General features: G+C 50.1%; 1 protein-coding gene across 1 annotated transcript; it reads left to right on the top strand.

Moving 5' to 3' along the window:
• The first annotated feature begins 15 nt into the window (after positions 1–15).
• On the top strand, positions 16–14,758 carry POLR2F (RNA polymerase II subunit F). The gene is made up of 5 exons (XM_009217268.4): positions 16–146; positions 3,726–3,795; positions 6,295–6,425; positions 14,061–14,132; positions 14,588–14,758. The coding sequence occupies exons 1-5, from the start codon at positions 127–129 to the stop codon at positions 14,676–14,678; spliced, it is 384 nt and encodes a 127-aa protein (XP_009215532.2). The 5' UTR covers positions 16–126; the 3' UTR covers positions 14,679–14,758.
• The last annotated feature ends 86 nt before the right edge of the window (positions 14,759–14,844 follow it).

Raw genomic sequence — 14,844 nt, 5'->3', positions numbered from 1 at the left:
GCCTCCCGGAAGTGATTGCCTCTGGGTTACCGCGCAGGCGCAAGATAAGCGAGGCGCCGCGAGTTGTAGAGGCGCTATTTGCGGGTCTCCGTGCGGGACCAGCGGGGTCCCTGAGGCGAGGGTGTCATGTCAGACAACGAGGACAAGTGAGTGCGGGAGCGGAGTGGCCTTTGCGGCACATTCGGAAGGGGCGGGTGAGGCAGGGCTTGGGTCGAAGGCAGCTGAGGAACCTGGCGTCTAGGGGCAATGTCTGAGGGGCCTGGGGTCCTGAGGGGGCCGGCGGAGCCTAGTAAGGGAAGGGCGGGGACCCAGGAGCATAGCCCGGGCTGGAGGCTGGGTACAGGAGGGCCCAGGCTCGAGGGTCCAGAGGGGATCCGTGGAAAAGGTGTCCTTCAGCAAATGTTCCAGCGAGCCGGGCTCTGTGTCATGCAGTGGGAATACTGAGGTGAAAGAAGAATCGTCCTTGCCTCTCCACGTGCTCACTTTGTAGAATAGGCGGCATAGGCCCATAAGTAAGCAAGGAAGCAGGTAATGGTGGTCGCGTGAGCTTCCCCAGTTCTCCATCTGCTTCTGTGAAGTACGTAGTTCTAGAAGTTCTTCACAGTTCTAGAAGTACGTAGTGTAGGAGTACTCCACAGGAGGGTCTTGGGCAGCTCCCCGGGTGGCATTAAATAAAAGTCTGAGACTGTTCATTGCAGTAATTTTTTTGTTTTTTCTTGAGACGGAGTTTCGTTCTGTCGCCCAGGCTGGAGTGCAGTGGCGCGATCTCGGCTTACTGCAGCCTCTGCCTCCCGGGTTCAAGGGATTCTCCTGCCTCAGCCTCCCGAGTAGCTGGGATTATAGGCGTGCACCACCATACCTGGCTAATTGTATTTTTAGTAGAGACGGGTTTCACCATGTTGGCCAAACTGGTCTCGAACTCCTGACCTCAAGTGATCCACCCACCTCGGCTTCCCAAAGTGCTGGGATTACAGGCGTGAGCCACCGTGCCCGGCCTGTTTGTAGTAATCTAGGTGAAAGAAGTCAGTAGGAGTAGAGATGGTGAGAACTGGTTTTGAATTCTGGATATATTACTTTTTTAAAGATAGAGCCAAAAAATTACCTGTTGGATGTGTGGGCGCAAAGAGAGCTAGTCTGAAGATAAAAATAAGAAACGCGTGGGATCGCTACCGCATTCCTAGTGAGTGTCAGTAGAGAAGAGGAGATGACCCGTGGCTGAGCATTAGGGCATTTGGACATTGAGTGCTTGGAGGAAAAGAGAAGCCGGGGAGGTGGGGGAGCACCAAGAAAGTGAGGTGTTGTTGGAGTCAAGTGAGGAGAGCAAGTGGCCTAATGTGCCAGCTGATAGATCAGGCTAAATGAGAATGAGAGTTGGCCATTGGATTTAGCAACGTGGAGATCATTAATGAGCTTGGAAAGTGGTTTTGATGGAGCTATCGGGGTGAAAGGCTTTTGGGAGTGAGATTATGACAAAATGGGAATAGAGGAATTGGGGGCAGTGAGGGTGGACAGCTCTTTCACACATTTTTGCTTCAAAGGGCACCTTGGAATTAGGGCTATGGGAGAGGGAGAAGAGAAGTAAGGTTTTTTGTTTGTTTTTGTTTTTGTTTTACATGAGGAAAAGCACATGTTGAAATGCTGATGGGGCCAGTACCTGTAATCCCAGCACTTTGGGAGGCCGAGGAGGGTGGATGACCTGAGGTCAGGAGTTCGAGATCAGCCTAGTCAACATGGGGAAACCCCATCTTTACTAAAAATACAAAAATTAGCTGGGCATGGTGGCATGTGTCTATAATCCAGCTACTCGGGAGACTGAGACAGGAGAATTGCTTGAACCTGGGAGGCGGAGGTTGTGGTGAGCCAAGATCGCGTCATTGCATTCCAGCCTGGGTGACAGAGCTAGACTTTGTCTCAAAAATAAAATAAAATAAAATAAAAATGCTGATGGGAATGATCTAGTAGAGAGGGAAACAGTGATGACGAATGAGTCCTAGCGAAATTTGGGGGCAGATGGGGAAAAATTAAAGGAGTAAAATGGAACAAAAGTCGGATTTACTTAGTATTCTTTTTTTTTTTTTTTTTTTTGAGACGGAGTCTCACTCTGTCTCCCAGGCTGGAGTGCAGTGGCGGGATCTCAGCTCACTGCAAGCTCCGCCTCCCGGGTTCACACCATTCTCCTGCCTCAGCCTCCCGAGTAGCTGGGACTACAGGCACCCGCCACCTCGCCCGGCTAGTTTTTTGTGTTTTTTAGTAGAGACGGGGTTTCACCGGATTAGCCAGGATGGTCTCGATCTCCTGACCTTCTGATCCGCCCGTCTCGGCCTCCCAAAGTGCTGGGATTACAGGCTTGAGCCACCGCACCCGGCCAGTATTCTTTTTTTTTGAGAAGGAGTCTTGCTGTGTCACCCAGGCTGCAGTGCAGTGGGGTGACCTTGGCTCACTGCAACCTCCGCCTTTCGGGTTCAAGCAATTCTCTTGCCTCAGCCTCCTGAGTAGCTGGGATTACAGGCGCCTGCCACCACGCCCGGCTAATTTTTTTGTGTTTTTAGTAGAGATGGGATTTCTCCATGTTGGCCAGGCTGGTCTCGAACTCCTGACCTCAGGTGATGCACCCGCCTCGGCCTCCCAAAGTGCTGGGATTACAGACGTGAGTCACTGCGCCTGGCTGATTTACTTATCAAGTAAATATTTGAGTACTTCTTACATACTGGGAGAGACACAGATCTCTGCCGTCTTTGATTTTTTTGTTTTGTTTTGTTTTTTTGGGTTTTTTTTTGAGATGGAGTTTCGCTCTTGTTGCCCAAGCTGGAGTGCAATGGCGTGATCTCAGCTCACCACAACATCTGCCTCCTGGGTTCAGGTGATTCTCCTGCCTCAGCCTCCCAAGTAACTGGGATTACAGGCGTGTGCCACCACTCCCAGCTAATTTTGTATTTTTAATAGAAACGGGGTTTCACTATGTTGGTCAGGCTGGCCTTGAACTCTGCCCGCGTTGGTCTCCCAAAGTGCTGGGATTACAGGCTTAATCCCAGAGCCACCACGCCTGGCCTCTGATTTTTATTTTTTATTTTTCTTATTTTATTTACTTTGAGACAGGTTCTTGTTCTGTCACCCATGCTGGAGTGCAGCAGTGCAATCTTGGCTCACTGCAATCTCCACCTCCTGGGTTCAAGCAATTCTTGTGACTCAACCTCCCGAGTAGCTGGTATTACAGACATGTGCCACCATGCCTGGCTAATTTTTGTATTTTTAGTAGAGACGGGGTTTTGCCACTTTGGCCAGGCTGGTCTCGAATTCCTGGCCTCAAGTGATCCACACACTTCGGTCTCCCAGAGTACCAGGATTACCAGTGTGAGTCACCGTACCTGGCCCCTCTTTGATTCTTTTTTTTTTTTTTTTTTAGACGGAGTCTCGCGCTGTCGCCCAGGCTGGAGTGCAGTGGCGCGATCTCGGCTCACTGCAAGCTCCGCCTCCCGGGTTCACGCCATTCTCCTGCCTCAGCCTCCTGAGTAGCTGGGACTACAGGCGCCCGCCACCGCGCCCGGCTAATTTTTTGTATTTTTAGTAGAGACGGGGTTTCACTGTGGTCTCGATCTCCTGACCTTGTGATCCGCCCGCCTCGGCCTCCCAAAGTGCTGGGATTACAGGCATGAGCCACCGCGCCCGGCCCCTCTTTGATTCTTGTAAGTGATGCTCTAAGTAACTGATCTCTTCTTCCTGTACAGTTTTGATGGTGACGACTTTGATGATGTGGAGGAGGATGAAGGGCTAGATGACTTGGAGAATGCTGAAGAGGTTAGTATTCAGCCTCAGGCTCCCACCTCTGCAGCCCAAGCTGCCAAATAGTCTGGCAGGTGATAATTAGCTGAACGTGTCTGCCTTCTATTTGTGGTCAAGGCCCCTGCCATAAGCATTCCCAGTTAGAGTGAGCTGTGTTCCAGTCTTGCATAGCAGAACAGCCCTGCAGGGTGGACCTGAAAGCTTTTGTCCATGTGGTCCACAGCCTGTGGCTTCTGGGGCAGTTAGTTCACTGACAAGTTAAACAGTGCCTTCCTTCATTTGGCAAACATGTGTTGAATGTTTATTATGTGCCAGGTGCTTTCTGCAGGGTGGGACTAGTTAGGGAGCAAAAGGAAGAGGTAAGCAGGGCTCAGATGAGGCAGTATTTTGTAGCCTAAAGGCAATGGGAAGCTACTGACAAATTTTGAGCCAGGGCACAGTCCAGTTTACATTTTAGAAAGTGCAATCCTGCCTTGAGTAAGGAGTGAACTGGGGAAGGGCAAGAGTGGAAGGTGAGAGGCCTGTGGCTTGGATATAGGTGCTGGTAGTGCAGGTGATGAGAAGACAGATGAAAGAGTTATTGCGGTGGGTTGGTTATGGGGCTGAGAAAGTGAGCGGTGACAAGGACGACTCTCAGGTTTCTGGCTTGAGCAACTAGGTGGATAGGTTGCTAGCCTCATGAGGAAAGTAGGGCTTTCTGTCCTGTGTGACTGATGAGGGAAAAAAATGCAGTTATGTCCTGGAGAGACATGGAGCCCTCTCTCTCTCTGCGTGGCACTTTCAGATACCTTTTCGCTTGAGTCAGATGTGTCCTTCTCCATCATTCTGGTCGCCTTCCCATCACTGTCATGCAGATTGTGCCTTCTGGATGTACTTCAGCCCTGTCTGCATTTTTCTACTCCTGGTGCCTTAGGCTGGCTTAGATCTCATTGCTTTTCAGCCACATTCCTGCAGGAATTGTGTGGCTGGTTTTCCTGCTTCAGTCTCACTCCAGACTCTGCTCTGAGTGCTCTTCTCCTTTCAGCGCCCTTTCTTACTTGCCCACGTGCTCAGTTACTACTGGCTTTCCTAAATGGCCTCTCTGCTTCTGCCACTGCCCCCTGCAGAATATTCTCAACAGAGTATCCAGAGTGATCCTTTCTTTCTGTTGTTGTTGTTTGTTTGCTTGTTTTAAATTAAGAAGTGGTGTCTTGCTACGTTGTCCAGGCTAGAGTACAATGGCTATTTGCAGGTGCGGTCATAGCGCACTACAGCCTTGAACTCTTGGGCTCAAGTGATCCTTCCAGTTCAGCCTCTCAAGTAGCTGGAACTGCAGGTTCTGCACCACCATGTCCAGCTCAGAGTCAACCTTTTTTTTTTTTTTTTTTTTTGAGACGGAGTCTTGCTCTGTCGCCCAAGCTGGAGTGCAGTGGTGAGATCTGGGCTCACTGCAAGCTCCGCCTTCTGGGTTCACGCCATTCTCCTGCCTCAGCCTCCTGAGTAGCTGGGACTACAGGCGCCCGCCACCACGCCTGGCTAATTTTTTTTTTTTGTATTTTTAGTAGAGACGGAGTTTCACCGTGTTAGTCAGGGTGGTCTCGATCTCCTGACCTTGTGATCCGCCCACCTCAGCCTCCCAAAGTGCTGGGATTACAGGCGTGAGCCACCGTGCCCGGCCTGTTTACTTAATTCTTTATATACCACAGAATTTATCCTCCTGCCTACGTACCTTTCATTCTAATTATTGTCCACAACTAGCTGTCCAAACCTCTTTCTCCTCTGTGCCTTTGCATGTTGCCTCCTTCCTCGTTGGTTTGACAGCTGCTGCTCATCCTTCTAGGTGAGCTCAAATCTCATCCCTGGAGTTTTCCTGACTCCCAGTGTAAGGTGTCCCCACCTCCTTGGGAACTCTGTTGCACACTGCATCCCTTCATAGCACCTGCTCTGTTTACTCTTGTCTCCCCCTTTAGACCATTAATTCTTTGAGAGCAGAAATTCCTAGCTTGCTTTCTCAGTATCTGTTAACAATATCTGATTCAGGACAAATGCTTAGTAAGTAATTGTTAAATATTCCTGCCTTCACCTTGACTTTTGTAGTCACTTGACCCATTGGCTTAGCTCCCCTATCTGAAAGATGGGGAGACTATTCCTAGCTTCCTGCTTAGGGTAATTTTTTTGTGCCAGGACCTCTTTTACAGGACCAATGTTCTGAGACCACCCCATCTCCAGGCCCTCTGCTCTCTTCTGGATGAGGCAGCCAGCTCTGGAATCTCAGTCATGGTCCTCCATTACAAGGTCTCAGGCTATGTCAGGTTAGCTGACTTTCCAAGCCTCTGAAATGAGAACTGTAATCCCTGTCTCATAAGGTTATTGTAAGGATTACATGAGTCGTTAGGAAGCAGTCATGCAGTACCCTGGTATGCAGTAAGCATTAATGGTGGCAGTAGCGGGGATTGTGATTGTTGTCATTGTCACCCTCCCTGTAATCCAAAAATGCCTCCTGAGATTTTCCCTCTTTTTTGTCTTGGTGTCCAGGAAGGCCAGGAGAATGTCGAGATCCTCCCCTCTGGGGAGCGACCGCAGGCCAACCAGAAGCGAATCACCACACCATATATGACCAAGTACGAGCGAGCCCGTGTGCTGGGCACCCGAGCGCTCCAGATTGCGTGAGTGATTGCCCCTTCACTGTCTTCTCCATCTGTCAGACCACAGTGAGCTCCTGTACCGCTGATCTTGCCCAGCCTGGCACCTGAAAACACTCTCTGCTCTCACATTCCAAAGGTGGTGCCGTCCCTGCGTACCAGGCATTGTGCTAGGCCCCTGCCCTCAGGGAACTTGTGATCTAATAGGAGAACTAGGATATGAACATCTGAGAAGTCAAGTAATAGTATGCGAAAAAAATGATTAAAAAAAAAAAAAAAACAGAACTAGATGGTTGCCTGTCACATTCGTGCAGCAAAAAAGGTGAATTCAGAGCCAATGGGTACCAGTGATTCTTTTTTTTTGTTTTTGAGATAGAGTCTCACTGAGTCGCCTAGACTGGAGTGCAATGGCACAATCTCAGCTCACTGCAACCTCTGCCTCCCAGGTTCAAGTGATTCTTGTGCCTCAGCCTCCCAGGTAGCTGGCATTAAAGGCATGTACCACCATGCCTAACTAATTGTTGTGTTTTTAGAGACAGGGTCTTGCCATGTTGCCTAGGCTAGTCTCGAACTCCTAGCTTCAAGAGATACACCTGCCTCTGCCTCCCAGAGTGTTGGGATTGCAGGTGAGAGCCACTGTGCCCGGCCATGGTGGTTCTTTGTTGTTTTATTTTCCGAGTCTAGATCTCACTCTGTTGCCCATGCTGGAGCACAGGGGCCTGATCATAGCCCATTGCAGCCTCAAACTCCTGGGCTCAAGCAATTTTTTTTTTTTTTTTTTTGAGACAGAGTCTTGCTCTGTCTCCCAGGCTGGAGTGCAGTGGCCCGATCTCGGCTCACTGCAGCCTCCGCCTCCTGGGTTCAAGTGATTCTCCTGCCTCAGCCTCCCGAGTGGCTGGGACTACAGGCGTCCACCACCACCCCCGGCTAATTTTTGTGTTTTTAGTAGAGACGGGGTTTCACCATATTGGCCAGGCTGCTCTCGAACTCCTGACCTTGTGATCCACCTGCCTCAGCCTCCCAAAGTGCTGGGATTACAGGCGTGAGCCACTGTGCCTGGCCGGTGCAATTTTCTTTTTCTCTTTTTTTTTTTTTTTTTTTTTGAGATGGAGTTTTGCTCTGTCACCCAGGCTGGAGTGCAGCGGCGTAATCTTGGCTCACTGCAAACTCTGCCTCCCAGGTTCACACCATTCTCCTGCCTCAGCCTCCCGAGTAGCTGAGACTACAGGTGCCTGCCACAACGCCTGGCTAATTTTTTTGTATTTTTAGTAGAGATGGGGTTTCACCGTGTTAGCCAGGATGGTCTCAATCTCCTGACCTCGTGATCCACCTGCCTTGGCCTCCCAACGTGCTGGGATTACAGGCATGAGCCACTGCGCCTGGCTGGCTCAAGCAATTTTCTTGCCTCAACCTCCCAAGTAGCTTCAAGGTGGGACTACAGGTATGTGCCGCTATGCCTGGCTTTGTATTTTTCGTAGAGATAGGGGTCTCATGATGTTGCCCAGGCCAGTCTTGAACTCAGCCTCAAGTGATTCTCCTGCCTCAGCCTCCCAAAGTGCTGGAGCTGGGATTACAAGCATGAGCAACCATGCCTGGCTTTGAGGTGGTTCTTGAAGTGAGGTAGACTGTGGCCAGCCCAGCAGAGTGGGGGGCCCTCCAGCTTGAGAGCACACTAGAGAGATGAAAGCACAGAGCAGTGGTGGGGTTTTGGGGATTTGAAAATCAGCAAACTTCCCTCCTCCTCCTTTCTTGTGAGGAGTAGGTGAGGGAACAGAGCGGGGTGCTCTAATGGTACTGTGGGGAAGCACGAGACTGAGAATAGGAGCCCCTGCCCCAAACTCCCTATAGGCTGATGTGGGAAATGGTGGGTATCTGGAGGAGCAGGGGTAGTTCAAGAAGGGAATAGTGGAAATTAGCCTAGAAAGAAAAGCGGCTGGATGCCGTGGCTCACACCTGTAATCCCAGCACTTTGGGAAGATGAAGCAGGTGGATTGCTTGAGCCCAGAAGTTCAAAACTAGCCTGGGAAACATGGTGAAACCCCCATCTCTAGAAAAAATACAAAAAATTAGCCAAGTGTGGTAGTGTGCACCTGTAGTCCTAGCTACTCGGGAGGCTGACGTAGGAGGATCACCTAAGGCCAGGAGGTTGAGACTGCAGTGAACTGTGATCGCACCACTGCACTCCAGCCGGAGCGACAGAGTAAGACTCCATCTCAAAAAAAAAAAAAAACCAAAAGAAAGCTGGGGCCAGATTTGTGGACTCTGTGTGCTTATAGGGGCAGCAATGCTGTCTGTAAATTCCCCTCCTTAGTGTTCAAGCAGCATTGGGCTGTTGTCTCCTCTAGTCCTGTAGGGATAAAGATGACCATCCTGTCTACCTCAATAAAGGGTTTTATGGGTGGGCAACATTGTTCTTCCCCATGCCTCAGCAGCGGACCTCTTCTCAGCCTGGTTGTACTCCTTGCTCTTCTGCGTGGCATTAGAGCCATGCCCAGTATGATATCCCTACCCAATATACCACCAACGTCAGGATCCTCTGGGCCTGCACCACCAATTATGGTAGCCATGAACTGTATGTACCCATTTACATTAAGTACAATTAAATAAAATTAGAAATTCAGTTCCTGTCTTACTAGCCACCCACACTTCTTTTATTTATTTATTTATTTTTATTTTATTTATTTATTTATTTTTTTTTGAGACGGAGTCTCGCTCTGTCACCCAGGCTGGAGTACAGTGGCCGGATCTCAGCTCACTGCAAGCTCTGTCTCCCAGGTTTATGCCATTCTCCTGCCTCAGCCTCCCGAGTAGCTGGGACTACAGGCGCCCGCCACCTCACCCGGCTAGTTTTTTTGTATTTTTAGTAGAGACGGGGTTTCACCGTGTTAGCCAGGATGGTCTCGATCTCCTGACCTCGTGATCCGCCCGTCTCGGCCTCCCAAAATGCTGGGATTACAGGCTTGAGCCACCGCGCCCGGCCTTTTATTTTATTTATTTATTTTTTTGAGACGGAGTCTCGCTCTGCCGCCCAGGCTGGAGTGCAGTGGCCGGCTCTCGGCTCACTGCAAGCTCCGCCTCCCGGGTTTACGCCATTCTCCTGCCTCAGCCTCCCGAGTAGCTGGGACTACAGGCGCCCGCCACCTCGCCCAGCTAGTTTTTTGTATTTTTTTTAGTAGAGACGGGGTTTCACCGGGTTAGCCAGGATGGTCTTGATCTCCTGACCTCGTGATCCGCCCGTCTCGGCCTCCCAAAGTGCTGGTATTACAGGCTTGAGCCACCACGCCCAGCCTTATTTTTATTTTTGAGAAGGAGTCTCACTCTGTCACCCAGGCTGGAGTGCAGTGGCGTGATCTCGGCTCCCTGCATCCTCTGCCTCCCAGGTTCAAGTGATTCTCCCACCAGAGCCTCTTGAGTAGCGAGTTACAGGTGCCCGCCACTGTGCCTGGCTAATTTTTGTATTTTTAGTAGGGATGGGGTTTCACTGTGTTCGCTGGCCAGGCTGGTCTTGAACTCCTGATCTCAGGTGATCCTCCTACCTCAGCCTCCCAAAGTACTGGGATTACAGGCTGAGCCACCACGCCCAGCCTTTTATTTTTTTAGAGACAGTTTGGCTGTATCGCCCAGGCTGGAGTGCAGTGGTGCTATCATAGCTCACTGCAGCCTCAAAACTTCTAGGCTTAAGTGATCTTCCCACTTTAGCCTCCCAGGTAGCTAATGCCACCACACCTGGCTAATGTCTTAATTTTTTTGTAGAGACAGGGTCTCACAAAAAGACTCCTGGCTTCCAGTGAGACCCCTGCTTCAGCCTCCAAAGTGCTGGGATTATAACTAGCCACATTTCAAGTATGTTCAGTAGCCACATGTGGCTAGTGGTTACCATAAAGGATAGCACAGGGGGATAGGACACTTCTATCATTGCAGAGCATTCTATGGGGCACACTGATAGAGACTAAAAGTGACCCAGCAGAAACAAGAATTCATAAGTTATTTTTAAAACAAATAGATTGCTTATTTGCAAGTTAAACAGTCTTTCAGCACTGAGGAAAGATACTGCATTAGCACCCTATGGGACGCTGAGATGATTAAAGATGTAGTCCCAGCCAGGCGCGGTGGCTCACACCTGGAATCTGAGCACTGTGGAAGGCCAAGGTGGGCAGATCACCTGAGGTCAGGAGTTCGAGACCAGCCTGGTCAACATGGTGAAACCCCGTCTCTACTAAAAATACAAAAATTAGCCGGGTGTGGTGGCACACGCCTGTAGTCCCAGCTACTCGGGAGGCTGAGGCAGGAGAATCGTTTGAACCTGGGAGGTAGAGGTTGCAGAGAGTCGAGATCGCACCACTATTCCAGCCTGGGTGACAGAGTGAGGCTCTGTTACCAAAAATAATTAAAAAAAAAAAAAAAAAAAGACGTAATCCCTAGTCCTCCAGGTGTTTTCTGGTGGGGGAGATAGACCTGTGCACAGGTACCCACAACCCAAGGCAGACACGAGTGGTGCTTTATGAAAGGTACAAAGAGAGTTATTGCAGAGGTGACTGGGAAAGCCTTGTGAAGGGATTAGAATTCTAGTGGGAACAGGTAAAGAGATTTGATTTTGTGGGTACTCCAGGTGCCAGAAACAGCCCAAGGAAAGGTCCAGGTGGTGGATTTGTGGTGAGGGATCACAAGCAGCTTGGGGCATGAGGCTGGAAAAGATGACACTGGTCCCATGAGTGACAAGTTCAGAAGACTGGAGTTTATTTGCTGGGCAATGTGAAGCACTTAAAGGTTTTGAGGCCGACATCCAGGCCACTGACATCCAGGCCACTAATAAGTCCAAGTGTCCTGTTTTCCTTTTCTTTCTTTCTTTTTTTTTTTTTAAACGGAGTTTCACTCTTGTTGCCCAGGCTGGAGTGCAATGGCATGATCTTGGCTCACTGCCTCTGCCTCCTGGGTTCAAGGAATTCTCCTGCCTCAGCCTCCCGAGTAGCTGGGATTACAGGTGCCTGCCACCACACCTGGCTAATATTTTGTATTTTTAGTAAAGACATGGTTTCACCATGTTGGTCAGGCTGGTCTCGAACTCGTGACCTCAGGTGATCCACTCGCCTTGGCCTCCCAAAGTGCTGGGATTACAAGCATGAGCCACTGCGCCCAGCCAAGTGTCCTGTTTTTCTTGGGGAGCGAAGCTTGATCCAGCTCATTCCAGTCTTTAGTGCTCTTTCCACTTAAGGGCTATGACACCTTCTGGTGGCTTCTTGCCAGCTTTAAGCTCTTGTACAGCCATAATGGGACTCTGCACTTGGTAGGTGCAGATGGAGTCTCACTTTGTCGCCTAGGCTGGAGTCCAGTGGTGCCATCTTGGCCCACTGCAACCTTTACCTCCTGGTTCAAGCGATTCTCGTACCTCAGCCTCCTGAGTAGCTGGGACTACAGGCGCGCGCCACCGTGCCCAGCTATTTTTTGTATTTGTAGTAGAGATGGGGTTTCACCATATTCGCCAGGCTGGTCTCAAACTCCTGACCTCGGGTGATTTGCCTGCCTCAGCATCCCAAAGTGCTGTGATTACAGGCGTGAGCCACTGCACCCGGCCAGAACAACTGTTTCTTGGGTGGGTTTTGGATGGAGTTTCAGTCTGGTTCATTAGCACCACCTGGTGGCTGATGATGTTTGTCACATCTGCTTCTTTTTGTTGTTGTTGAGATGGAGTCTCGCTCTGTCACCCAGGGTGGAGTGCAGTGGCCGGATCTCAGCTCACTGCAAGCTCCGCCTCCCGGGTTTACGCCATTCTCCTGCCTCAGCCTCCCAAGTAGCTGGGACTACAGGCGCCCGCCACCTCGCCTGGCTAGTTTTTTGTATTTTTTTAGTAGAGACGGGGTTTCACTGTGTTAGCCAGGATGGTCTCGATCTCCTGACCTCGTGATCCGCCCGTCTCGGCCTCCCAAAGTGCTGGGATTACAGGCTTGAGCCACCATGCCCGGCCACATCTGCTTCTTAACTGGATGGTGGATGTGCTTATTTGTAGAGGCCGTGGTGCAAGAAAAATTAAATTACTTAAGGACACATCTTGCACATTCCATGTGCATAATAGGCGCTGAATGAGTGAATGCCCTTGAATTATTTATATTTTAAAAGAAAGCAGGCATATGCAGATCATGGAAAGTATTCTGCCACATTCTTTAAAGCTTTATATTTTGGGAAAGTTTGAATACTTATTGAGAGAGGATATAGGGAAAGTTAAATCTTCCATCTCTGCCCTTGGGAAATTTTCAGGCTTTTGGGAGTAATATCAATTGAAATATTTAGTAATAAAATTAGTAAGCTGGTAGCTCTCAGACTAGCTGATTATCAGAATCATCTGAGCAGTTCTGCAAATGCAGGCTCTCAGGCCACTTCACTAGAGATTCTGTTCAGGGATTCTGGAGAAGGACCCGTGAACCTGTATTTTTTAGCATGCTCTCCTGTTCATTCTGGATGTGTTAGTGTGAACCTGAGCTGGAATCATCAAGACTGACTTCCTAGAGGAGATGGGCCTAGAATTGGCATCCCTTTGCTTGGTGGTAGTCTCCACTGTGGGCCAAGTGTTGTGCTGGGGGCTAGACCTCCGTGGTGAATCACATGTGGTTCTGGGCCACCAGGAGCTCATGGTCTAATGTGGAAACTTTCCAAACAAGTAGTTACAGTTCAGTGAGATTGGTGCCAAGAAAAGTATATCCTGAGTGACTTGGGGTACTGAAGAGTCAGCACACGATTTCCAGGATGGAGACATCCGGACCTCTCGCAGGCTTTTAGGGAGATGAAGAGCTTGTAAGAGCACACAAAAGGGAAACAACATGGCGCGTCTAGGGAACCAGAAATAGTTTGGTATGGCTGGAATGTGGGGTAAATACAGGAAAGTAGCACGGGACTGTGCTAGGAAGGCGAACAGGGACCAGACTGCACTCTGGCCTGATAGCCAAGGGGAGTCATGGCAGTGTTGTAAGCAGATGAGTCCCTGGACTGCCTGCTGGCCTCAGGTGAAGGGTAGGGAGGGCTGGGCAGGAAGGGCAGGGCTTCTACTGAGGTGTTGTGGCTATAGAGAATGGAAATGAGGCTGGGTTTCATCCCAGCAATTTGGAAGGCTGAGGCAGGTGGATTGCTTGAGCCCAGGAGTTTGAGACCAGCCTAGGCAACATGGTGAAACCCCATCTATACAAAAAATTAGCATAGCTGGTGGTGTGTGCCTATAGTCCCAGCTGCTTGGGAGGCGGCAGGAGAATTGTTTGGACCTGGGAGGTGGAGGTTGCAGTGAGTCGAGATCTTGCCATTGCACTCCAGTCTGGGCAATGGGAGTGAAACTTTCTCCCAAAAAATAGAGAGAGAGAAAATAGAAATTGAAATGAGGGGCCCTGGGCACTGAGGCAAGGCTCTGGAGTTGGAGCAGTTAGAATGGTGTGCCTTTGCACATGCCACCCTTTCCACCAGGACACTCTGCTGTGGCCGCTGGGCTCAGGAGTCTGCGATAGGCCTCTGCCAGGGAAGATCTCTGGCAGTGCCCCTACACACCACTCCCTACTATGCCTGTCTACCTAGAAGATGATGTTTCTAGGTGGGGACCAGGATGCCGTTCCACCTTCACTGCCTGTTAGGCCCTTCTCCCTGGGTTTGTAGTCTCCCCAACACCTGTGCGTATCCCTACAGGATGTGTGCCCCTGTGATGGTAGAGCTGGAGGGGGAGACAGATCCTCTGCTCATTGCCATGAAGGAACTCAAGTAAGTCACTCAAATCATGGTTCACTTCTCCAAATCTCTGGGAGGCATCTGTTGGGTTCTCTGTTGCACCCTTTTCTCCCACTTCCCTGGCTGAAGAAGTTGATGCTTATTCCTACAGATCATTAGGAACAGCTCACCAGGAGGTAGGAGGAAGAGAGAAGAGGAGGCAGGGAAAGGGGGGAGGGCACTGATGAGACCGGGACCTTTTCTGGCTGTTGGAGTTTCCCTGTTCCTGCTGCAGGAGGCCTTACCAATATTCTATCACTCTTCCCCCTCTTGTCTGATATAAAAACTTTCTTTTTCTTGTAATTGCTTTCTTACAAAGTACACTCATCAGCCCCAAGAGGCTGCTCCTAAGACTTTTCTTTCCTTGTGTTTTGCACACAATCTGTTCCTTCTGCGGCAGAGCTGGGGTCACCAGCCCTCATGTACTTGTGACTTTTCCCCTGCCACAGGGCCCGAAAGATCCCCATCATCATTCGCCGTTACCTGCCAGATGGGAGCTATGAAGACTGGGGGGTGGACGAGCTCATCATCACCGACTGAGCTGGAGTCATCTTCCTGCCCTTGCCCAATTTTCATTCCCACTTTATATGTGTAAATAAAATATTCAACTTTCCAACCCCCTTCCCCTCTGCTTATCTGCGATGTCACCACCTTTTGCTTCCCTGTTACCGCCATGCTGCCTGGAGCATACACCTATTCCAGTGGC

This window comes from Papio anubis, chromosome 16 (assembly GCF_008728515.1).
Source record: "Papio anubis isolate 15944 chromosome 16, Panubis1.0, whole genome shotgun sequence".
NCBI classification, from domain to species: Eukaryota; Metazoa; Chordata; class Mammalia; order Primates; family Cercopithecidae; genus Papio; species Papio anubis.
Note: the sequence above shows the minus strand (reverse complement) of the source record. Positions and strands in the feature narration are given on the sequence as shown.

What these genes read in the sequence shown, in the direction of transcription:
- POLR2F (XM_009217268.4), top strand. Translation starts at nt 127, where the DNA reads ATGTCAGACAACGAGGACAA. An exon ending in ATGTCAGACAACGAGGACAA is followed by an intron (nt 147 to 3,725) that starts GTGAGTGCGGGA and finishes CTTCCTGTACAG; the next exon opens with TTTTGATGGTGACGACTTTG. An exon ending in ACCCGAGCGCTCCAGATTGC is followed by an intron (nt 6,426 to 14,060) that starts GTGAGTGATTGC and finishes GTATCCCTACAG; the next exon opens with GATGTGTGCCCCTGTGATGG.